Source organism: Fomitopsis serialis (assembly GCF_022376445.1).
Source record: "Fomitopsis serialis strain Sig1Antser10 chromosome Unknown B0H18scaffold_37, whole genome shotgun sequence".
Classification (NCBI taxonomy): domain Eukaryota; kingdom Fungi; phylum Basidiomycota; class Agaricomycetes; order Polyporales; family Fomitopsidaceae; genus Fomitopsis; species Fomitopsis serialis.
In genome coordinates this window covers 274,264-297,366 of record NW_025954997.1, presented here as the reverse complement: position 1 = coordinate 297,366, position 23,103 = coordinate 274,264, and the positions used below count along the sequence as shown (strand labels likewise).

At 55.8% G+C, this 23,103-nt stretch overlaps 8 protein-coding genes across 8 annotated transcripts; 1 reads left to right on the top strand and 7 right to left on the bottom strand.

The window, feature by feature from the left end:
• Window positions 1–72: 72 nt before the first annotated feature.
• On the bottom strand, window positions 73–624 carry B0H18DRAFT_955247 (uncharacterized protein; the record flags this gene model as incomplete). The annotated part of the gene is made up of 5 exons (XM_048042340.1): window positions 73–89; window positions 122–193; window positions 257–311; window positions 378–442; window positions 495–624. The coding sequence occupies 5 exons, from the start codon at window positions 622–624 to the stop codon at window positions 73–75; spliced, it is 339 nt and encodes a 112-aa protein (XP_047892963.1).
• Window positions 625–1,282: 658 nt separating this feature from the next.
• On the bottom strand, window positions 1,283–1,832 carry B0H18DRAFT_1171643 (uncharacterized protein; the record flags this gene model as incomplete). The annotated part of the gene is made up of 2 exons (XM_048035900.1): window positions 1,283–1,654; window positions 1,707–1,832. 2 exons carry the CDS (start codon window positions 1,830–1,832, stop codon window positions 1,283–1,285), a joined length of 498 nt encoding a protein of 165 aa, XP_047892962.1.
• On the bottom strand, window positions 1,813–3,320 carry B0H18DRAFT_877464 (uncharacterized protein; the record flags this gene model as incomplete). Its single annotated transcript, XM_048040556.1, has 4 exons — window positions 1,813–2,040; window positions 2,097–2,334; window positions 2,388–2,614; window positions 2,682–3,320. Coding segments are annotated over 4 exons (1,332 nt in total), but the record flags the coding sequence as incomplete, so codon positions are not given.
• Window positions 3,321–8,499: 5,179 nt separating this feature from the next.
• Window positions 8,500–10,037, bottom strand: B0H18DRAFT_1119625 (uncharacterized protein; the record flags this gene model as incomplete). Its single annotated transcript, XM_048033968.1, has 4 exons — window positions 8,500–8,817; window positions 8,871–8,954; window positions 9,007–9,547; window positions 9,604–10,037. The coding sequence occupies 4 exons, from the start codon at window positions 10,035–10,037 to the stop codon at window positions 8,500–8,502; spliced, it is 1,377 nt and encodes a 458-aa protein (XP_047892960.1).
• A 1,723-nt stretch (window positions 10,038–11,760) lies between these two features.
• On the bottom strand, window positions 11,761–14,820 carry B0H18DRAFT_1119623 (uncharacterized protein; the record flags this gene model as incomplete). Its single annotated transcript, XM_048033967.1, has 1 exon — window positions 11,761–14,820. One exon carries the CDS (start codon window positions 14,818–14,820, stop codon window positions 11,761–11,763), a length of 3,060 nt encoding a protein of 1,019 aa, XP_047892959.1.
• A 1,932-nt stretch (window positions 14,821–16,752) lies between these two features.
• On the bottom strand, window positions 16,753–18,323 carry B0H18DRAFT_877344 (uncharacterized protein; the record flags this gene model as incomplete). The annotated part of the gene is given in 3 exon segments (XM_048040546.1): window positions 16,753–17,601; window positions 17,619–17,687; window positions 17,739–18,323. 3 exon segments carry the CDS (start codon window positions 18,321–18,323, stop codon window positions 16,753–16,755), a joined length of 1,503 nt encoding a protein of 500 aa, XP_047892958.1.
• Window positions 18,324–19,621: 1,298 nt separating this feature from the next.
• Window positions 19,622–20,150, bottom strand: B0H18DRAFT_1119621 (uncharacterized protein; the record flags this gene model as incomplete). The annotated part of the gene is made up of 2 exons (XM_048033966.1): window positions 19,622–20,095; window positions 20,130–20,150. 2 exons carry the CDS (start codon window positions 20,148–20,150, stop codon window positions 19,622–19,624), a joined length of 495 nt encoding a protein of 164 aa, XP_047892957.1.
• Window positions 20,151–20,736: 586 nt separating this feature from the next.
• Window positions 20,737–22,994, top strand: B0H18DRAFT_1119620 (uncharacterized protein; the record flags this gene model as incomplete). The annotated part of the gene is made up of 2 exons (XM_048033965.1): window positions 20,737–20,806; window positions 20,860–22,994. 2 exons carry the CDS (start codon window positions 20,737–20,739, stop codon window positions 22,992–22,994), a joined length of 2,205 nt encoding a protein of 734 aa, XP_047892956.1.
• Window positions 22,995–23,103: the final 109 nt, after the last annotated feature.

The window sequence follows — 23,103 nt, the reverse complement described above, 5'->3', positions numbered from 1 at the left end:
TGTGCATCCACATACGAGCAGGTACGCACCTTGTGTCCTCTCCGCATCATCGTCTTCTGCTTATTCACACAGTCAGAGCCATGCGCGTGCTGCGTACACAACCGGCGCAAGAGTCACATACCGGCGGGCGTGGTCAAGTCGACACCCGAAACGCGCCGACACTCGACATCCACCCACCCGTGACTCGCCACGTCTCTCGCACGGGAAGATGCACGTCAGCCAGCTCACGGAGGGCGGCGAGGCGTACGACACGCACCGTTCAAAGCATTTGGTCTCGCCCGTCTCTTCGTAGCGAGTCCGATGCGTTCAAGCTGGAACAGCAGCAACCGCGTGAGCGGTGCGTGGAGCACGAGAAGAGCAAGAGACGAGGGACGTACCACGGCGACGATGTCAGCGTCCGTCCAGTACGCGGCCCTTTGACCACGAAGCAGACGTGGGAGGGCTGTATAGCGATGAGGATCAATGGGACTCGTCACAAGGAGACGAGGACGTACTCACATACAGACACCTTCGAGAACAGACGGCCGGGTTGAGCGGCGGCGCACTGAACAAGGCAAGCGGGCTGAAGCTCGCAGGGCACAACCCAGGGGGCACGAGCCCGGCGAGCATCGGCGCAATGAGCATGTACAGAACGAACACGAGCAGCACGCTTACGACGAGGACATGCAGCGAGGACAGGCCTGGAGCCTGCTAACCAAAAGCATAACGGGCACGATGTAGACGAGCGCAAGCGGGACAAGCGGGACCTGGGCCAGGGCCGGCCAATACGTCCAGGATGCGTACGACGCTTGCGACACCGTCGAAGTGCACGGAAGCAGAGAACTTGACGACTCCCACCTGCAGGTACCGAATCAAACTTGCAAGCTGACGGATCGGGAGCGTGCGGGCCCGCGTTCAAGGAGACCGAGGATTCATTCTCCTGATACAGTGTGCATAGAAACCTCTAATGGTATATTGTCTACTATGTATAGCCTATGGTTCGGAGTTCCACGTCTGCCTGTAAATGTCATGTCATAACATACAATGCCAGAATGAGTGTAAGCTTTGACTCTCGTAGCTTTGGTAATATCACAGTGCACCAATGACTATCACCGCTATGCCGCATTTGTTTTTGTATCCTCGTCAATGGGTTGATATACACAACAGACTAAAGTTATTGACCCCTATGGCCCACTTACACCCGACTACGCTGTACTATGGAGAACTATGGATTGACAAGTAGTCAATGCTGACGTCTACAGCCCTCTATAGCCCCTATGGCACCTATCATGGCAATGTAATTTCAGTGGGTGCTATGGCCCCGAAAGCTTTTTCCTGATGTAGGGCCGGCGCTTGCAATGGCAGATGCTTGCTGTTTACGCAGCTTGCGTGAGGCCTTTGCTCCTTGTTTTGCAACCATCGCAGCTGTGCGGCGACCACGAGCTGCTTCCTCTCGAGGGAGCTCACGGGTATCATATGCTTCACAAGTCTTCCGAAGAAACCTGCGCACAATTTTCCCGAGGTCTCGAGTTGCTGCATGGAAGATCGCGACTGTTTCTTCGGAGTGCAACCTAAGCTTGGCTAGGCCATGCCAGTAGGCAATCGTGAAGACCAGGGTCTGTACAAGCTCATCATGTGGCGGTGGGAGGAGGCCTTCGAAAACAGGTATGATACACTGATGCAACATGTTACCGTAATGTCTGCACACGGACTACAAGGTTACACACCTGCAGTATGTCCTCGAAGTCTCTACCAGCCATCTGCTTGAGGCCGGATACATTTTTTGCGAATCGGCGGATAGTACTACGTCCAAAGGTAGGGATGTGACGGAAGCTAGGTACATGAGTAAACATGACTTATCTTCGTGAGTGTATTATATATCACTGAGACGTACCGTTCATTCATTATCTGAATGCGGTCCTTTCCCTCGGCATGCAGTATCCTAAGGAGGTGGATGAAGATCGCTTTCCACACTCCTAACTCGACTTCATGCAAGATGTCGGGCACAAAGAGGGAGTAGAAGTTGAACCCGGTATCCGCAAGCCGCGTTGAGAAGGCACTCTGTTTCGGAGTCCATAAACAAAGCTGCACATAAAGGGAGGATGGACATGACGTACCCGGGTAGGTAGGACGGAAATAGGGTCCATTACCTGTCCAATTATCTTGCTTGTCAGGGAATATCCAGACTTGAATATCCATCGTCGTACGTGAGCAATGATCGACCGGAGGCGTGAGCTGTCGACACGAATGCTTTCCCATGTTTTCGAGAAGCCCGTTTTGAGTATGTCAGCTTTCTGAACAAGGCATCGCGGACATGGACAACGTCCGAGGAAGCGGATGCAGGCGAGTAAGGCCCTGTACAGCTTGGTCAGCTTGGTTGGAGAATTACAGGAGAAATGGTACTGTACTTCTCGGGATAGTCTGCAGAGTAGGTGAAGAAGCGAGGGAATATTCGGCGCAGTATACCGTCCCCACACTTCACAAGCATACCCTCATGATACGCCTTCATGAACTCGTCATCCATGATATAGCACCAGATAACATGCATGAGCTCCTTCTTGCAGAAGCGAAGGACGTCGGCAGTCGCAGATATGCCATATACCTTTTGATACCAGTCCTGTATTGATTCCGGAAGCTGAGAATGTGCAAATTAGTCAACCAGACTCGATAGACGGTCTGTTCTAACTTCTCAGCTGACTCACTGATGGTAAATATGCCAGGTGGTGAGCAGCAAAGGACGTAGGACAGCCCCGGACATACTTTGAGAGCCATCCAAAGTAGAGGTAGATTGGCCATAGGTGTGCACCGCCGAAATTCGTCAAGTGCGTAGAGTCCGACCAGACCATGAGAGGTGCCATGACGTACTCGACCTCCGGTCCATCTGCAGCGTTGCGGGGCAGTGCGCGGATCCGTGCATCCTCCTCCAGCATCGCGTCACTATTCGGAAGATCGGAAAAGAGGCGAATGTTCTCAAATTGATGTTCATTGTGACCGGCATCAGACGTCTCTGAACTGTCGGACCCAGAGTTGGATCCAGGAGCCTCGTACTTGCGACGTCGCCAGTACTGCCGGAAAGGTAGCCAGTTGAAACGGTCTGCGTCGACTGCCTCTGCTGCCGAGCGGACAAGCTCCGTGAGTTTTCGGACGTAGACTTCAGGGACCTCGAACATAGGGGCATCTGCCTCTGATGCGAACTTCGTGCGTTCCTTCGGAACACTGATCTTGACTGACACTTCATGCCATCCATCTGTGCTTGCGAAGACATTGCCCGGCTTGTCAAGGCTGTCAAGGCGCTCGAGTTCCTTCGTAACGCGGAAGCGGCGCAGGTCCTCACGGTCGAAGTCCTCAGCGAGGAGGACCTCGTCAACAAGGTGTTGCACCTCGGCATCAGACTTAAGGTTCGAGCCCGTTGTCAGGTCAGAAATGTTTTCCGCTGTGGTTCACCGGGTATGGACAATACCGGGCTATCACAGTTGTTCGTTGTGGAGGGGGAACTCGAGTAGGTTGTTATCTGTGAAGTGAGTTAGTAGAAACAGTTTCCTTACTTACCACACGTAGGTTGACTGCTCAGCGGACGTGAAGTATATCGTGGACGTGACGTGATGTGACTGAATACGTGGGCTGATCAGCAACCTGACTTGACGAGTGCGTGGACGTGACTAGACGAGAATGATAGTACTGATTATGGATCACAGCTTACCGAGCAAGTTTCACTAGTTTAGCTCAACAGAGGCTTACAGTCACACTTAGACTTTGGGCTCACTGTACTCTATTGCTAGGCTAGGAGTGGCTTGCACTACACCGCAGACTTGGCAGCGACACGACTTGTCTGAGCTTTGTCTGGGGGTAACTTGCTTGCCTCTCCCTGCCACTTCGCAGGTCCTTATATACATGAGGAATACACTGATCTAATACTAATTACATGTGTTGAGTCATCCCTTAGTCATTCTCCACAAGCTGAGTCATTTGGGGTGGCTGTGTGTTCATCTGACTCGTTGCACCCCAATACACTGCCACGGGCCCACTCTGGCCGCTTCCGGGGTCTCTACTGACCTTGATTGCTCAGCGAGGGCTGTGTCGGCATGCTGTGCACCTAGTCATGGGCTCATTTCTAGGGTACAAAGTGATCCAGGGTACTGGGTGCTTGGACCCTAGATCTATATTTAGCTTGTGGAGCCTGTGGCTGTGCAATCTGGGGCCATGGAGTAGCTGGCTGTGCAGAGAACCCTAGAAAATGGGGTCTGTCCCTCTTCTCCGGGCTGTGCAGTGTCTGAAGATAGACTCTGTCAGTACCAAGATGTTCCATTTGAGTACCATGTTCCATGAGCCAAACAGTTTTGGCTCAGGACATCTGGTCGGCACAAGAAATTGCAACTGTCCCCAGTTGCGCCCTCATCTCATGCATATCCTACCCTTATTCTCTACTCTTCATCTTCATCCTCTGAATCACTATCCTCTTCACTACTGTCTTCCCTATTGCTGTCTTCTTCCTCACTACTCATTAATTCATCGTCTTCTGTGGCCCATCCTGATTGGGTTGCCTCTTGATCTGGGTCATTTGAATCCATGTCGTCATCTAGCCAGTTGAGCTCTTCTACTTGTTCTCGAGATATGAATGGAAGTAGCCGGAACGCTGCTATTCCCTTCCTCCCTACTGCTCCATCTAGCTCCGACAATACATAGGATCCTCCCTTGGTGCGTCGTACCACCTGAAATGGTCCAAGATACCGTGGATGGTGCTTGCGATCTGCACTCTGCTCAACAGCCTTGTTGCGTACAAGAACTAGTTCACCAGGCTGAAATGTTTCCTTGTACAGCCGCTTCTCATAGCGCCGTTCAAAGATTTCCTTGGAACGTAGGCGAGTCTTCTTCAGCAATGCAGCAGCACGAGCAAGATCATCCGGCTTCTTCATGAGCTGTTGGATCCGTAGGCCCAGCAAATCCACTGTGGACATTCCTGAATGGAATCCATCCACTAGAAGTGTCATCTCTGCAAGATCAAAGGGCAACACTGGCTCTACTCCATACAACAAGTAATATGGGGAGAAACCAGTTGATTGACTGATAGTCACCCGATCTGTGAAGAAAGCATGATGAACATAGTCTGGCCATTTGTCCACTCTTCCGTCACAGGCCTTCAGGATAGATTCACGGATTATGAAGTGACCTCGCTCAACCACTCCATTAGCCTTGGAATTGTAACTGGAGATCTTGATCTGTGGCAGCTTGTATCGGTTCATGAGTTGTGTGAAAGCTTCCTTGAACTCTGGCCCATTATCTGTTACTACTTCTCCCACAGCTCCATAACGACAGAGGATCTTCTCAAAGAAGAACCCTGCCACTGACTTGGCCTTCTTGTTCTTCAAGGATCGTCCCTCACTAGCCCGTGACAGGTCGTCTCGCCCAGCAATGATATGTTTGAACCCTCTGGCCAATGGCATTTCCATGATGTCCAAGTATAACTGACGAATATGGTAGCAGGTGTAGAGACCATGAGCGGGACTTCCACCTTGCGGACACTGCGGATTTGGCACTGCTTGCAGGAACGAACATGGTGTCGTATGTCATTCCACATGCTTGGCCAGTAGAACCGTTCCTTCACAGTATGCATTACTGCCTGTTCTCCTCGATGGCCCAATCCCTCATGAGATTGAGTTAGGATCTCAATTCTCTTTGCGGCTTTGAGAATGACGAGACGTGGTGGTTGAGATCCATTTCGGCGGTACAACTTATCGTTCTTGAGGAAGTAGCGGCTAGCCCCGCGAATGAATCGGCGCTTGGCTTGTTGCGTTGGGAGAGCTGGCATTTCAGCAGTTGTCAGGAACTTCTGATACTGATGCAGAACCTTGTCGGCCTTAGTATTTGCAGAGATGAATACATCGGCATGGCTTTGGCTTAGCAAGGTCCTGTAGTCCTGAACTTGCTCATATCCCAAGAGGCGATGGTGATTCCGAACTTCCGTGTACAAGGCAATGTCATCCAACCATGAATCATCTTCTTCAGCTATCTCTTCTCCTTCGCCGAGTGGCCGTCTTGACAAGGCATCAGGTCCTCGATGTCGCTCCGCTGGCACATGGATAAGTTGAATGTGAACAGTAGTACACCTTGGATCCATCGGTTAATGGTCGCATTTGGTTGCAAGTCTGGCTCGTTAAGCATTCCCTTGATGTACTTGCATCTACCTCTACCTCCAGGTTCTTGACTCCAGTGAGGTATAGGCGGTAAGCTCGTAGGGCTCGATACAAACCATACAACTCCAACTTTGGCTGAGAATAGCGAGACTCCCGCTCTGACATGGGTATGGATCCATACCGAGCAGGGCGCTTGCGTCCAGCTTCATCGTATTGCGACAGAATGAATCCAACTGCATACTTGCTGGAGTCGACCGATAGGACCACTGGATTGTCGGAGCTATAGTCAATGGGCCTCAGGGCGGGGGCTGATGTTACAGCTGCTTTGAGAGCATTGAATGCTCATTGCAGCTGTCTGTCCATTCAAACTCGGCTTCTTTATGTAGAAGCTGAGTCAATGGACGGGCAACCTTGGAATAATTGTGGATCCATATGCGCACAGTACCACATAGTCCTAGGAATGCTCGGATGTCATGTACATTCCGGAGGGTTGGCCAATTAAGGATCTTGTCTACTTTGTTGGCTCTGGTAGCCTGCCTTTGGGTGTACACTTTGTCCCACAATGACAACCTCTGGACGACACATTTGAGCCTTATGGGAGCAAAGGTCCTCCTGCTCGCCCGACTCGATGCATGATGCGGTGTACATCCTGAGCGTGTTCCCAGATGAAGCGGCGAATTCCCGGGTTCTCCTTCAGTACTTCTGGATCCCGTTCCGAACGGCCAGCCTCGGTGGAGTTCAACTGATTTCCACTCTAGGGATCTCATCTTGTAGGATGAAGGCCATGCACTTCTGAAATTCTGCTGGGGAGTTGGTGAATCCCATGGGCAGCGAAGTGATTCGAAGTAGGCCTAGCGGTGTCTGGAATGAAGTCATATCTCTGCTCATGGGATGTACCTTGCGGGCATCAAATCCCCAGAACAGATCAAAGACTGTATAGCACTTGCGACCAGCAAAATCTTCCACAAAATCATCCACTTGGGTGGTAGGCCAGCATCTCGAATAGATACTTTGTTCAAGGGCTGTAGATCGTGGACAATTCGCAGCTTGCCTTCTTCTTGACTACGCAGAACCATCTGAGCGATATGAGGATTGGCTAGGCTCATACACTCCTGCCGATATCTTCTCCTTGAGTAGTGCAATGACTTTCTCCTTAATGCCTGGTGGAATGGGAATATTTGCGAATTCCCATGGCTCGTGCGGGACTACCGGAATAATATAGGGTGTGAAGTAGTCTTCTCGGAAAGTACCGCGTTGTGTTTCTTCAAAGGCTAGTGCATTCTCGTTAAGCTTAAGGATATGCTTGAATAGCTTTTCCTCTTCATGCCAGAGAAAGCCCTTTGGATTGATATCCATTGCTTCGAGGTTTTCTTCATTGAGGCGTGTGCCAGCCGTGAAGTTGGGTGGATGCACTGGGAGTGGCACTAAAGATGCCAGCGGGTCTCCAGGGATCCGTCGTTCCACTCGTGCATCTTCTGGAAACACGCCAGGTACTGGCTTTACTCGTCGGTCGACGCGTTTGTAAGCAGCGAGGACATCACTACCATAAAAGGAAAGTAGCTCTTTGCCTTCTTCCAAATTGAGCGCGCGCGCTAACGAGGTCGAGTCTCTCGCCCCGACTATGTTGGAGTCATCTTCTGCAGTCTCGCTAAGTGTGATAAGTCCTACGAAACACCCGAAGGTAGGACCGCCGAGCTCCGGGCCTGAGACACTTGGGCTGCACTGACTTGCTTGTGTTTTTCCTAGGTCGAGTGGTGGCAACCGAACTGGGCGCGCGAGCAGGCTTCGGAAGGGGAGTGTCGCGAGGTTGTGAGCAAGTCGTTGGAGAGGACAGAGTGCTTCGTATTCGAGTGAGTTGATTTGCCCAGTACCAGGTCTTGTCATAAGCTGTCCAGCTAAGTCTCTCTGTTGGTGGTGCCAGAGACTACCCAAGTCGTCACCAAGCATGCCCACATACAAGTACCGAGTATAACCAGTATATTCAGTGCTTTTCGTGGGGTTTTCTACGCTATATCGTACACTCGGCGAGTCGAGAAGTCGGGAGCTCGGTACAGTAAGAAGAGTACATACGAGGCAGTCGGGAATCAAATCATAAGAAAACACAGCCGAAACATGAACACATCGAAACGTAGAGAGACAAGTCATAGAAGTACAAGATCGAGCACAAGGGGCGGACTCGCCGCTACAGACGCAAATTGAACTTATCGAGAACGAGATCGTAACCAAATTTATACAGTAAGAGTCGAAGGAACAGTAGCCATCACCTACATGAAGTCGTCTAAGATATCTTCGCCACAAGCTAGTCGGCTGCGAGCAGACATTAGTTTGTGGGTGCGCACGCGGTGGCTCTACGACGTACAGGAGCGTGCATGCGACCTCGAGCTCGCGCCTACTGATGGGTCGGATACTCGCCTGGACCACCGAAGTCGCCGCGCGTGCATCGAGTGCATAGGACGAGCGAGTATTCGCGGGCCGCGTCGAATTCCAGGGCCGTGTCGATGAGCCGGAGTACAGTGTCGGTGTCGTCAATACCGCCGCGCTGATAGTCAGCAGTGCGATACCGAGCGAAGTAGTCCCGGAGCTTACCGAGGTCGTCGCGCTCCTTCCGGTGCAAGAGCTGGTTGCCCCGAAAGGACTCGCTTGCCTTGGCAGGCTTGCGCCCGCGTGTGGCTGTCTGGCGGCGAGGCCTTAGGTCGGCCTTCAGCTTCTGCTCGAGGTGGAGGGCCCCTTAGCGTAGTCACGGCGAGCACGAGCGCGGACGGCACGGTAGGTTTTGACGAGCGCGATGCGAACGTAATCGCAGGTGTATTTGTCCATGGGATGTGCAGCGGATTCGAGTGCGCACTGCGGACGTCAGCTTCCGAAGCAGGATCACCATGTTCGGACGCGGACGTACCTGAGCAGACGTCTCTGCGTCTCGGTCCGTGTCGTACGAGGAAGTAAGGGCTTCATTCCGGGGTTCGTATTCCTCGCGAATCCGTTCGATGCACTCGCGCATCGTAGGGGAGTGGGCCGCAGGCGGCGCGATGACCGGGACGCGCGGTCTTCCTTTGGGGAGGTCTCCGATGTTGATGATCACCGTGTCCGAGTCGAGCTCTTCAGCCTCCGGAGGCGGGCTGAAGTGGTCCTTCGCTGGCCGGTTGACGCCTTCGAAGCCCTCGGAGTCGGAGGTATCGGGCGTGTTCCCGGCAGTAGCCAGGGTTGACGACGGGCCCGAGCGTTCCACGAGGACGACATCGGAGTCCGTGTCCATGTCGTCCGCGGGAGACGCTTGAGCCGCCCGGATGCCAGGCACGAAGGAGGGGCGTGGCGGCGAGGCGCTGCTAGCGCTGCTCTCAGGGTACTGGAGCTGAGGCGAGTCCTGGCGAGGCGGTGTTGGCGAGCGAGTCTTGTCGGCGAGCGCAGGCGCGAGCAAGGATGCGATGGGCACGGCCGGGCTGAGCTGCGAGGTGGAAGCTGGCCCGACCGGGGTAGGAGGTGGGGCTGGCACTACAACCGAGGGGTCGAGGGCGCAGGGCCTGCCGCAGCGTCGGCAGCGTCGACCTCCGTGCGCAGGACCGCGCCTTCGTCGACGAGTGTCAGGGTCCGGGTGCGTTCGGTGATGCCTTGCAGTGGCGATTGAGGGGCGGGGGCGCCAGTCGAGTACAGAGGGTGCTGGACGCCGAGGCTGTTCAGCACACGGCGGGGATCGATCGTCGGAGGCGTGTCGCTAGTCGTGGGGCGTGGAAGGATCGGACGGAGGGTGTTGGGCGTGGTCTCGCAGTAGGGTGCGGGGAACCGTGCTGGCTGCCCTGCGTACTGACCAAAAGCCCAGGCCTCATCGAAGGCCCGTGCTGTGGCCTCCAGGCTGTGCATCGGCGCAGCCGGGGGTGGTTCTACATGCATGGGCGTTGCACGCCACGCGTCTGAGAACGGAGCCGGGCGCATGGGAGTGGCACGCAGGGCATCCGCATACGCGTACTGGCCAGGTCGGTCAGTGTGAGTATCCGGCTCACGAGCGTGAGTGCCACTTACGTTGGCGTTCCTCTGGTTCGCATGGCTGTAAGATGGGGGCCTGGGCGGCCAGCAATCCGGACGCACAAGGTTGCGCCTTCGGTATCCGTTCGTGCTTGAGGCTGCGATCGGGGACGGTGGCCTCGAGAAGAGTGAGGGTGCGAGGAAGGGATGGTAGCGCTGACGCGACCGAAAAGAACACAATAGCCACACAAAACCCAACCGTGAGGTCGAGCAGTGGTATGCGAGGCCTCTGCGTCTATGAGATGTACGGGGGACTGTACAGTGGTCTAGGTAAGAAGGAGGAGGACGGACAAGACTCCGAACGACGTGGGAGAGCTTCGAAGATGTCGAAGACTGTTCGAAGACGAGGGCTAAGCCTCGAAGGTAGGAGGGGGAGTCTCGACAGACGTGTCGAACGAACGGTGACAAGGAAGGCGAGCGACGGCAGGAGAAGAAGTGTAGAGTCTCTCGGGGCAACTACGAGCTGGCGAACGTACTGGCGAACTGACTGACTGACTTCGAACGTACTGACTGACTGGCGAACTTGCTGACTTCGAACGTACTGGCTGACTGACGAACCTCGCCGGTGCGAGGTGAGATTGAGAGGGTAAGGGGGTCTCCCAGATTCGAAGGGAACAAGTCCCAGAGTATATACAGGAAAATACGGTCCGAAGACCAAGAGAGCCAAGAGAAATACAAGACATGATGAATGAAAGAGATAAGGAAAGCAGCCAATCGGAGAATGTCACAATGCTCGACCCGGACCTACTAACACATGAGAGAATCCAACTCGGCCTTCCGCAGGTTCCGCATAACGGGCGACCGTCCCCGAACGGCGAAGGTCATAACCGGAGCCGGTGACAGTCCTCGAAGATATGAGACAGCTGCAGGAGTTCGCCTGACTTACACGAACATGCCGCACCTCGACCCAACTTCCGAAGCGTATGCTGCCCGCTACTACCGCCTCCTAGAGGTCCTCAAGACCGAGGGACTTGTCGAGCTGCGATACGATGCCAACAGTCCCGGAGAGTGGCTGGCTTGGGCCCACGGAGTCCGTTGGATGATTGTACGTGCCTCCGAACTTAGACTATCGTTCGAACCATCGAACCGACCTTCGAACAGCGATTCTTGTTCGAGTCCCGCAGCCGGGCCATCCTGCTAGCGAACGATACGCTTCCTGCTCCTAGGTCGTTCCCCGAGATCGACGAGTTGATGCGTTACCTCGACGAGGTCTTTCACCGCGATGGCAACCAGGGGACATCCTAGGTTCGCCCTACCCTACGATCGCGTGGTCCGAGACCTTGGTGCTGCTCGAACAAGTCAACCAGGCCGAGCGTCGTCCTCTCGCGAACCCGCAGTATCAGCGCGAGTCGTTGATCCTGTCCGACTTTCGCCAGCTGCCCGACAACCTCGAGTCCATGGGTCGAGCGATTCACAACATCGCAGTTGACCAGCGCCGCACGCACGGCACCCTCGTCGGGTTGCTCGAAAGCCTGCTCGAGCGCGTCAACACTGACCGTAGCTTCAACGCCGGTCCGTCTGTTCGTAGGGGTAGGGGTGGTGGTCATGGGTGTGGAGGTCGAGGACATAGATACGAGAGTTGCCGAGGCCGTCACTAGTTAGTTTGACGTAGCCATGTACTTGCCCCGGAGTCCTACCAATGTAGCGACACTTCTAAACCGCTCGCCTCTGCCACTAAGGGTTCCGAACATTGACGCTTGAGCTTCGAACATCGGGCGGTTCCCTCGAACGGACGGACAGTGCGTCGACCGTTCTGACTTAGTGTGCTGTTGTATTGACCGTAAATGGCGTTTTCGGTGGGTAGGTGAGCTAAGGGCTCATCAGCGCGGTCGACGCGGCTCCCCCCGTAGACGGTCCCGGTGAAGCTTGCGACACCCGTGCTGCGTTGGTTCGCGTGCTGGAATGCGAGGGCTCCGTTCTGGCAGTGGAAGACCAATCGTTGGGCCCCGTCGGTTTCATTGTAGGCGCGTTGGATGGTGCAGTTCGAGGACGAGAGGACCATCGAGCCAGCGCTAGGCCCACGGCCGTGGTGGTTGTCGAAGTCCACAATGCGTTCGATGTCCCGCGGCGGGAGGTACCCGCGCGGCAGGTCGGGCGGCACTGAGAGAACCGAGCGGATGGGGGACGGCTGAACGAGGACCGGGGCCGCCGAGTATCTGGCGAGAAGTCCGCGACGCTGAGGCGGCATGGCGGGCGAGTGGATCCGTCCAGAGGCGGGGGATGGGTCGTCCAAGGTACGTGGCCCGAGTTCTTTATACGGCCAGCAGGTGTACTCACCTGCATCCCTGCTCCCCTGCCTAACTCCCGCTTCCCCTGCTATCCTTCCTCGTCCGATCTTGGTGGTGCGTGCGCTTGACAGGTCGAGGGAGTGGCCCTCATGACCGGAGCCGGGGGTGGTGGAGTCGGCGGGCGTAGTGGACGTGGCACGAGAGCGAGCGACGCACGTTACTAGTGGATCGGGCGCCCGATCGCAATTGGATGTGGTGTGACCCGGGCGAGTGGACTCCGTTAAGTCCGGGTCTCGATTGCACGGTTCCGCACGGTCGGAAACGCGCGTTCCCGCCGGCACTTCCGTCTGTGGTCGTCTCGCTCGTTTCCTGGCTAATTCGCCGGCTCTGCTTCTCAACCTCTCCCTGCTTTGCTGTTTCCTACGCTGCTCTGCTCGCGTCTTCTTCTTTCTGAGTGCCACTGACTGCCTCGGGTCCCTATCAACTGCAATATTGACGCGCCTTGCTTTCTTCCGGTCACGCCCTCCCACTCCTGTCTCGTCCTCTGGATCTATCCCTTCTCGGGCTAGCGTGACCAACTCGTCAAATACGCGCTTCAATACATCGGCGGGGCCTTGGTGGAGCGGCGGATCGTGCGCAGAACGTTCGATAGGGTCGGGACGGGTGCTTTGCGAGTTTGAGGGCGTGGAACTAGGTGCGTAGATCGCCTCGCTGTTTCTGTTGATTTGGTGAGTGCCGGTCGTTGGTCGGCTTGCTAACGCGTCTTTCGCAGGTCGTTCCATTCCGAACGGGAGCGATATCAGCGGCGCGAGCATGTCCGTAGTCCCGTGCAGTTGTGGTGCTGCATCTTTGAGGTCAGGTAAGTCGCCGGCTTGCTTATCTTCTCCTATGCTCCTCTTCTCTCTAGGTTGTGCCGCAAAGCTGCCGTCGGCGAGGCGTACAGTGCGTTCGCTTGAGGGCGCAATGTTAGCTTCTAGGGTGGCCACTACGTTCTGTTGATTCGGTGCGTCGCGGTCACGTTTCTTGGCTCCCACTAACGTTCCATCCTCCGTTTCGTCGTGTTGAGTGGCGGCGGGAATGCGCGTAGGTACGTTCGCGGACGCGCCTTGTCTGTGAGCTCGGAGGCGCGTTGTAGGGCACGGTGCACACTGGTGGATGCGACCTCCACACGGGTGCGTCTCGCTCGTTGCTTGCTCATTCCGATGCGCGTCGCGTACTGACTGCGTGAACCCCTGAGGTAGACGCGTCACGGCACGTATCTCGCGGTCTCGTCCGGCTTCGTTCACCTGACTAGGTGGCTTGTCCTGGTCGGCCTGTGTCACGCTCGCACCCAGCCGTTCAATCGAGGGTGTCGGGCCAATTCCCGGGGTTGCCGTCGGGCTCCAAGACTTCGGTACGTCGCCGCCCTTCCTATCACCTCCTAACGATGCTTTTGTCCTAGGTTCCACGGTGGACCCCTTCGTTGGCATGCCCTGGCCCACTAGTGCATTCCGGGGAACATTCAGTCGTTCCGGGGGAGTCTCCGAGGGTGCAGCTAGTGTATTGGGGTGCTGGAACATCCTTGCATGGCCGATCCATCTGGACGGTAGGTCATCGTACAGTATGTCCACTCCCAGCCGTTTACCCGCTAACCATTCTTCAGCGTAGGTCGGGGTCCTTGCACTAGTGCAGGAGAGCACTTTCGAGGGTGCTAACGCAAGACCGGGGTCGTCCGTCCTCGCGCCGTCCTCGGCGTACCACACCGCTGGCTCGTATGACCAAGCCGGGTCGTATCCGTCCGGTGTGACGAGGATCTCATGCTGCGTCTCGAGGTCCTGGTTCTTGAACATGAGGTACGTTCCGTCTGCTCGTTTGTCGATGCTGACGTAGTTTCCTCGCTGCCAGGGACGTCCGAGCAGCAAGTCGAATGGGACGCGCTCACCGATGTACAGGTTGGCAATCGTGCGGACGTTTCCGCACGTCAAGGGCACGTTCTCGACCAGTCCACGGAGGGCTCCGGCCCCCCCATTCGCGTCATTCATCTGACACAAGCGGGCGATGTCCATCGGTCGATTGAGGTGCGTCTTCCATAGTTTGCGACTAGCGATATTGAGCTGAGATCCGGTGTCGATGATGGCAGTGACGGGCCTCTCGTCCACTTCCATTCGAAGGTAGATGAGGGCCCCTTTCGATCGAGGACCAAATGCAGCCGCAACGATATTCTTCGGGGGTGCTTTTGGCTTCAACACTTCCTGCAGGTGAGCTGACATTTCTTTCGAAATGCCGAAGATCTCGCCCACTGGCAGAGTTACTGGGGCATTCAGGGCCTTGGCGAGGACGTTCCACGGATCGACTTGGGCCTGGACTTGGCTCTGTCGGGGGACGCGCTTCTGGGGCTCTGTCTTCGCCGGCTCAGTACGTCCCTTTCCCTCCTTCTCCTTTCCCTTGTCCGATGATGGTGCGTGTGGCTGCGAGAGATCTTCCATGATCTCGTCATCGTCGTCTTCCAATAGTTTCACCTGGCAAGATACCTTTGACCGACAATATTGTCCAAATAACATACTTTGCCCGCCACTCCTCGTCCACTAATATTGTCCGCATCCTTCCATTGCTAGCTCCAGGGGCCCCGACAGGTAGCCTACGAGTTACCCAAATAGGTAGTGTAATTTATAGCGCGACACTTATCCCGCCTTTTAGTGCGTGCCGTACCCCGATCCCTAGTGCACACATTAGCCCTGACAATTAGCTTACACTATAGTGTACGACATAGTGCCGATTATAGTGGTCAAATTAGCGCGACTTGTAGTACAACAGGTAGTATACATTGGAGTCTATGAAGTTGTCATACCACTGCATTTGGTGCAGTGGTGGTTAGGCCCACATGCTCCGACTCCGGAAATCTTGCTCGTGCTTCAGTTAGTAGCCGAGAGTACATGGCTGCCTGCCTAGTGCTTCCCAGTGAGTCTTAGCAGAAGGGTAATGGTGATCCACATACCTCGCAGCATATGCAGCCGCACCATGCTCGCTGATGGTCGTACACAGCTGCTTGGCACGCTTGTCCCACGTCTCCTTCGAGTGCTGAAAGAATCGTTGCACTCGCTGCATCTCCGCCTTCACGAGTGCAACTTCTTCCGTCCATCTCGATACACGTGCACTGGCCCGGAACCACTCGACGCGCGCCGCTGCATGAAGAACGTCAGCGTGCGTTCGACATGTGCTATTGCAGAGACTCACCTTCTAGCGCCCACTTGTCCAATGCTCCGGCGCCGTGGTATGTGTTGTCCCGCCAAAGCCATGAGACACGCTCATTTCGGCGACCTGTGTTCTCATCGGCAATGACTGGCGGGCGACACTGCTGCTCTGTCAGAGGTTCCAATGAGCAAGGATCCTCCGCCGAGGCCAGTCGAACGACCCTTGTCCTGGTGAATTCGTACTCCTGTCGTAGCGACTGGATTTTCGCCCTCTCGGTCTCCTTCAACTTGGCGTACCTTGTGTGGGCTTGCTGACCATACGAGCCCGCGTTTTGTGCACGAAAGAACGCTTCGAAATGAAGCTTTTGCCGGATTTTCTTTAGGAGGTCTTCGGCATGAGCCACGCGGAGGCGCCGCTCAGCCGACACGAAACGTCGGAAGAGGGCGTGCTTGCGAACGGGTTGGGGGTATGCGGAGGGAATTAGCAGAATGACATCCTCTGCATCAACAATGGTACGACTTGGCCACTCGCAGTCGCGGAGTTCCTCCTCCAGGATTAGCAACGTCGCGCCCATCACTTGGGCTTGCCACATCAGCCAGTCTTGCTGCTTGGCATGGAGCTTGTCCCGTTCATTGTTGATCTCGTTGTACAACTCGGATGATGCCTCCTTCTCGTATTCTCGAACCTTCCTCTTTAAGGTCTCCCTGTTCTCACCCATCACCTATCCATAGACAGCCAGTCGTCGTATTCACTCACTGTTGATGTTCCAGTGTGATCGCATCCAAGAGAAGGTCACCCAGACCTCGCCTGCGAACAGTCACTGCCCCTGCCTCGTCTTCCATATCCGCCGCCTTCCGCTTCACCCCTCGTCTATCCATCTCGGCGTCGCGCTCGGCTGCATCCTCCTCCTTGAGTCGTGCGATAATGTCTTGGGTCGATGGTGCTAAACCCGTTGAGCTCAGGGCCCGTTCAACTCAACATGCGACTCACCTTCATCAACCGCTACCTGGTACGGGATCTTGATCTTGTGTCGATCAATTGTTGGATCCGTTATTTGCACCACGTACTCGGTTTCAGCGGCTTTCCACTCAGCAAGCGGACGTCGGTTTAACGTGAGCGTGGTCTCCAGATCATCCAGTTCTATCTGGTGGTCGGTCAGGTTTGTTAGTGCATCCTTGAGCTTAGCCTCTAAATGCCGGGCTAGAATGGCGTCGATGAGTGCCATACTAGAGTCCGGCAATGCACTCACCTATTTTGAAGGTCTTCTGTGCATTGAAGTCGGAGTTGTGCGCATCAATAACGTCTTGCCGATGCCCCGGGCCCATTTCGCGAACGGATCGACCAATGGCATTCATGGCAGCCCAACGCCTCTCGACCGCCTCGCCGTCCGTGTTTCCGACGCCAGGGGTGTAGTAGAATGAGAAGAGGAACCGACATAGGCCGGTGTGTGACGGTAGATGCCACTTCGGGACGCAGCGTTGAATTATCGGCCACGCCTCCTGCGGAATTGAGACCCCAGGGACATGAGGCAGGATGGACGCGATCCTCTTGAGGCGATCCCACCACTTGATACCGTACTTGCAGTTTACGTCGTATGATCCGATTAGCAGGTGTAACGAGTAGTACCAACGAAGACCAGAGAGCGTCGCGTAATCGACGTTCGCATAACGTTCGCCGATGTGTAAGTCTACAGTGCCACACGGAATGACGAAACCGTGGCGAGTGCATGACAGAGCGACCTGTCCCGTCTTGATCTTGCCCTTGTACCGTTCGGAGAGGGCGTTGAAATTACTGCACGTAGTCGTTTCCTCTTGAACGTCTTCGTAAACCTTAGTCTTGTCGAGGAACTCGCCGTACTCGTCAGTGTCCACATAGTACTGCGCCCCGTTCGTCAAAGGGAAGTCGTCACGGTCCATCTTCTTGTCATGCTGATTCAGATGGAAATTTCCATCCTTGGCATAATGCAGCGCGTCCTTGTATCGTTCCGATTGAGGGCGTTCCTTCCAAATCGGGTCCATGTTGACGCCGGGTTGTGGACACGCTGGGCAACGCACGGCAAGACAGCCGGGTTCGAGCTTACGTCGAACATCACTCCAAACCGTTTGAGTGTCTGGAGGTAATGGTAGTGGCGGTGTGCTGTCATGAACTCGCGATAACGGTCCTGTTGGTTTGAAGTCAGCGAGCGATGAAGTGTTGCATGAGAAATACATACCTTCACATCGTCAAAGAACGCGTTTGAGGTCAGTCTCCGTAGCGTCCCGTAGAAGTCGTGTGCGGATGTCTTGGCCTGGCACGTCAACTGCGTGAAGAAGCGGAGTGCGTGGCTGGTAAACACGGTCTTGGGCCGAGAGAACGATGCCGGCCACAGTGCCGCGTCCCACAGTTGCAGGGGGCGTGGCATTCTTTTGTGACCATCCTTGAGACAGTGGCAGTACTGCACGTTCAACGTGCATAAGCCTGTCGTGTGCACGACGGTGAGCTGACTCGGAGGTTCGTCGAAGGTCGTGGGACATGCTTCCCCATAGTGGCCCAGCGCGAAGACGAGCCCGATGTCCGAGAGGTGAGTGCGCTCGAAAAACGAGCCGTTCCATCGCTCCACTCGGTGGAGAGGATTCCATTTGTGGCCGGCGACGATACACTCACAACAGAAGATGGGGCTGTTGAAACAGTCCGTGCAGCGAAAGATCGCGTCGTGTGAGTGGCACTCGTAACATGGCTTGCCAACGTTCGGGTCGATCTCGTGGCTCCGGAAGATGTCGAGCAGTTTCTGCGCCCAGTCGTTCAGGAAGTCAGACATGGCTTCGTGAACAGTCTGTATCATTCGTCAGTGGCACAGTCGCAACAACTGCAGTATCTCATTACCTTGGCACGGTTCTTCGGCTCCTCTTCAGCGGCGGGGGTTTCCTGAGGCACAGGATCTTCCGGTAGGTCGTGCATCGTGCTGTCGGCGTCGAGTTCCGCAGCATATGCAAGAAGCGAGGGAAGTGGTGGGTCTGTCGTGCGTGTATTGGCAGTGCCACGCTTCTCGAATCGCAGGCCTGGCGACAGGTACTCGACTGTCTCCTGCCCTTGTCCGCTAACCCAAACGGTCTCCGGTCCATCAGGTATCGACTGGCCCCCGTCGTCCTCGTATACATATGGTGCGGCCTTCTTGCGTTTAGCTTTCGGCATCGGGGCGGAGGGAAGGGGGAGTGGCGACAGAGAAGAGACTGAGGTAAGATGCACACCACCAACCAGAGACCAGGGTCGGAGCGGTCAAAGCATCGCGATGGGACGCGCGTCGCCAAGGGCCAGGGGCGAGTGGCTTGGAGAGCCAGGACAATCATCAGGGACGGTCAAAGCGCAATTCGCAGGGGCGCATTGTTAAGACTAAACCCGGTTCATGTAGGCACATCGCATTCACCGACTACAACGGCTGATCAGGCTACGGGTTCTACATACGGACAGCGCAAGTGGGGGTGAGCCTTAGCATACCACAACTACTACGTTATACTCATCAGTGCACGATCCGGGGACTCTTGACATCGCGTAGCAGTGGCCGGTAGGTAGAGAACGGAGTCTGACTAGACGCGAAACGAGTCGTTAATACGGGGCAAATGCTCATGACAATGCGATGTACCTTAAGTTGGATCACGCGAGTAGTGATAGGGTCCGAGATGACCAGACGGCCGCAGAGACGGTAGCTGGATCGTGTGTTATGATATCAATGCACTGGTGGAAACGGCGGTCATTGACACGATACGTACGCACGGATGGGACAGGGCATTTGAGGGGATACTCGGTGGATGTTGCAATGCTGAGCGTAGTCTGACGAGAAATGATCTAGACTGTGAGTCGGCTTACGGACATGTGTGATGTGAACGCACTCCGGCCGGGGGAATGGAGGGACAGTCTCGTCGCGGTGGAGCGGGAGTCACTTGTGTATCCGTTATACAGTGAGCTAGAGCCCAATGAAGAGAACGTTCGAAACGCACCATGGTACCAATATGCTCCTTCCGAGTAGTGTTCGCCGCGTTACTGGCGATTACAGGTGAAAATAGTTGAGCCCTGGAGAATAGAGGGGCGGAATGTTGATGAAGGTCGCTCTACTGCTCGTCAAGAACAGGAGCTTCCCGCCCGGACATCAACGTATGGTCGAAACCAAGGCGGACGACCGGGTTCGTGAGCGGTAAAGGGGTCGACCTGTGGGCGGTTGACGTCCTGAACGAGGTTGGATTCGAAGAGGATTGGGGCATCGGGTTGAAGGTCACGACACAGACGAGAGACGGGCGGGGCGGATACGGTGTTGTAGGCCGGGCGAGCAGGGTCGCTCAACTGCTCGTCAAGAACAGGAGCTTCCCGCCCGGTCATCAACGCATGGTCGAAACCAAAGCGGACAACCGGGGACACGCCATAGGGGAGTGCACTAGGGACCAGCAGGGGCTCGAGAGGAAGGAGAGTCGGCGGGGTGGAGACAGAGGACGAGTGCGCGAGTGAGAGTTGCGGGTCAGGCGCCCGTGGACATCTCTCCGATGCGAAGTCCGACTTCCTCTTGTGGGTCACCGTGACGCTCTCCTCGTCGACCTCTAGCTTCCACGGTGTTCAATTGCACCTCCCTGCTTACTCTCTTGGGCTTCTTCGACATCTCTTGGGGTCCTTCAACACAGTGATCTGCGAAACGGGTTAGATTGCGATCTTCCTGCGCGACACTGGCCAGGGCGCGGTATATCTGCTGCCCCGGCACTTCCCTCCACCCTCCTCCGTTACAACACCTCACGGCCGACCTGCCAGTCGAGAATACGTCGTCCTGGAATCCGGTGAAGCCCAAGCCGTCCTTCAGTAACTTAGCGTTCGCATCAACACCAGTCGAGGCATCGCTGCGGGAGCACTCTGTGGCTCGACAAAGTTAAGGACCTCGCCGTGCGTACGGCAATACTTATTTCGGTCGCTGCAAACTACTGAGCGTTCATTACACGCCTTCAGGCCGCGCCGTTTCAAGACGAATTACCTACACTCAGACTCTTGCATTTCCTGGGAGTTGATCGGTGCGTCCAGTTTCTTCGCTCTTTCGGGCGTGTCTGACACGCAGCCATGCGCGGATAGTCTGACCCCAGTCGATTGCCCACGAGCTGCGCCAATCGCTCACTGCGTCTTGTCTTTGTGGGTGCAATGCAACTTGAACTTTCTGGTCCTCGACTGACCGTACTTTCGTTCAGGCTTGTTGCGGCGGGATGGCTGACGCAAACTTCGACCGTCCTACCGGTACCACCGACTTCGTCCTGACTGTAACGCCCCGCGAACGTACGTGATTTTCGATGCTGACTCCGAACTTGGCTTACCGGCCTGGAGGGCAGAATGGCGCCAGCCCATTAAACCGACTGACGGCTTGTGTGCCGCCGACACTGGCGACAGCTGCAATATCATTACGACGCCATACGCCAACTGGATCCCGGAATTCCCGCGGATTTCGGAACACCATATCGTCACGTTCGAGGACGGCCTATGGGGCCCCCAAGAATATACTCGATGGCCGCAACTGTACAACACGAACTCGATACATCATGCGTGCATCCCAACTAGAGGCTCGCCCTGGGCTCCAGGAGACCAGGTCTACGACGGGTTCGGATACTACGCTTGGGAAGAAGACAAGTCTTGCGGCATATCCGCCTTCGGGTTCTTCAATGCGGACGTACTTGGACAGCTGAGCGACATCGCGACCTCAGTGATTGCTCGATACGAAGACGCGGAACGCTCGGCTCAGAGTCGTGACCGGCTCGCATGGTTTGGACAGGCCTTGGTGGATATACGGCTCGGTACGGTTCTCTCCCTCTTATTGAGAAGTGCTGTAGAACACCTCAAAACGCTGCCTACTACTCGCCTCCACGCCCTTGTCACCGGCCGCCTGGCGCACCGCCTCATCTTGGAGCTCTGCGGTCTCACTATCTATCACAACGAGGTCGCCGCGCGTATGGCCGACGCGAAGTCCCAACGTTACCGCATCCTTCCAGTTCTCGGCGCCTTTGTGCGCTCGGTGCCTGCCGCCCAGCTTTTGCATCGCCTGGGGATTCCGTTTTGGCTCATACAGCCGTGGACGCGCGACGTCATCATACAGAAGGTCGTGGAGCCCCGCAGGTGGTCACAAACGCTCAACTCGAGCCCAGCGTGGCCCAGGGTCCCCAAATCATGGTACGACCCCGACGGGACCCATCAAGATCCCGGGAAGTGGACGCAACCATCGGTCTTGTTCGTTAGCAACTTGCTTTGCTCGTCCGCATTGCCGAAGCTCCACGCTGTGGCTCGCACGGAGGAGGTAGAGCGAGACGCGAAGCGATTCAAGGGAGACGATGGAGCCTTTACTGTGCTCCCGAAGCCCCACGACGTGCGCCCGACCACGCACAACAGCAAGAAAAGGGGCCACAAATCTCGGGGCAAGCGGTCTGGGGCAAAGCCATCAGAGCCCCATCCAGCCACAACCTTCCAGCCACCAAGCACTGACGTCGTCGAGCTTAGCCCGAACTGGCGCACCGCTTTGACCGGGGTCTCCCCCTTGCCCTTTCCGCCACCGGTCGCCCTCGAATACTTTCTGCCCCCGCCTTTTGTGATCGAGAACGCGAAGACGAACAAAGCCCGATACCTCCATAACTTTGCCCGGATATGGCAGTTCTGCAAGCTCCGACTCATTGATTCTTCGATTGACGGGGCGCCATTGCGAATCGCCGAGTGGCGCCACGCCCTTTACGGAGATTATAACTGCGATGCCATCGAAGAGCGTCAGCGGAAGAATACCAAGCAGGCCATCGGACCTCAATCTGATCGGTTGGGGAATGGTCTAGCCCTCGACCAAGGGCCGTCGAACGGAGACGCTCAGAGCGCTTCAACGGCAGGGGACCGCAAGCCGGAGTGGCATGTTGAACGACGGGAAGCTGTCCGCGCACTGTTTGCGAAGGGCGGAGGCTTGGTGTCCTACACAGACACCCAACATGCGATGTACCGAGGTGTCGAGGTGAGCCTTGACCGGGCAAAAACCGACGAGGAGTACCTTCGCCTCGTCATCTGGGAGCTTTACGAAGCCAATTGGCGCTGCGAACTCAGAGCGCTCGACAGCCGCCTGGTCGATTACTCGGGCGATGCGTTCCGCAAGTGGGAGCGCGAACAGGTCGTTTCTAGTGTCTGGCATACGCCATCCCAGCAGTCCGCCGTCACGACGGTTGACGTAGGCGAGCCCGTGTATTGTTGGTTCGCCGCTGGTCAGGACGGCTGGCTGGGTCGTCGCGGAAACTTACGTGCCTTCGTGGACGTCATGAGTTTGTGGCCCAATTTCCCGGAGTCGTTACGGGCTGACAAGGACGCTATCGCGACATGTGAGAAGACGCATGTGTTCGATGATATTGAGGTGCGAGCGATCCGGTTCTACGTACAGAGCTTCACCGAACAGTTCCATCGCCTGCCCTGCCCACCTGTACGCCTCGTCACCCCTCCGCTCCCGTAATGTACCTTGTATCGCGCGTTAGTAGAACGAACATGTCAATAACATAACACTTGCATTGCGAGACCTCGGGTGGTCGGCTGCGTGTGGCGCGCCGCGGACCACGCTTTGA